Here is a 592-nt window from a genome sequence, read left to right on the forward strand (position 1 = left end):
AAAAAAAAAAGCCAAATAGCCCAAAATCTCAAAAACTGACCAGTGCATTAAAACAGTGTTTTTGCCTGCAGTGTCTTGCTTTCACTTGTTTAACTGAATTATCACACACAAACACATTTCTTACTAGTCTTTCTGCTCTTTTCCGCAGCATCTTCCACACATTATGATGAGCCTAAAAACACAAATAAAACATGTGCACAACTCAGAATCAAGAATATACATACTAAAGCACAATGTACTAGACTTAATCTTAGAAACATAAAAATGACAGACTGAACTGCTCTTGTAATTGTCCACAGTGCTACATTTACATGAATTATATGGCAGAATAACCCATTGTAAAGATTAATTTTCTCTCACAATCAGTACAGATGTCAGATGTACGTACAGTGAGGTTGAGGGGCAGCGAGAGCCCCTGAGCCCGGCGCAGGACACCCCACTCGCACTCTCCCACCTTATGGACAGATGTGACCTCATACTGAGAGCAGAGACCCGTACGAGCCACTAGAGGGCCTCCGCTCACTGTCACATGATCTCCACACCTGAGCAACACACAGAGGAACCATTACAGCTGATCTGATAGTGTGTGTGT

General features: G+C 42.1%; 1 protein-coding gene across 1 annotated transcript in view; it reads right to left on the reverse strand.

Moving 5' to 3' along the window:
* The window catches only part of mrpl39 (mitochondrial ribosomal protein L39), a 25,755-nt gene that overhangs the window by 2,237 nt on the left and 22,926 nt on the right, over window positions 1–592 (reverse strand). The window contains exons 7-8 of the mRNA XM_016240601.1: window positions 389–542; window positions 125–172 (exon numbers count right to left, since the gene is read on the reverse strand). Coding sequence (XP_016096087.1) covers window positions 125–172; window positions 389–542 — 202 coding nt within the window. The remainder of the gene's footprint in view (window positions 1–124; window positions 173–388; window positions 543–592) is intronic.

Source organism: Sinocyclocheilus grahami, unplaced genomic scaffold, assembly GCF_001515645.1.
Source record: "Sinocyclocheilus grahami isolate Dianchi unplaced genomic scaffold, SAMN03320097.WGS_v1.1 scaffold595.1, whole genome shotgun sequence".
In the NCBI taxonomy this organism is placed as follows: Eukaryota; Metazoa; Chordata; class Actinopteri; order Cypriniformes; family Cyprinidae; genus Sinocyclocheilus; species Sinocyclocheilus grahami.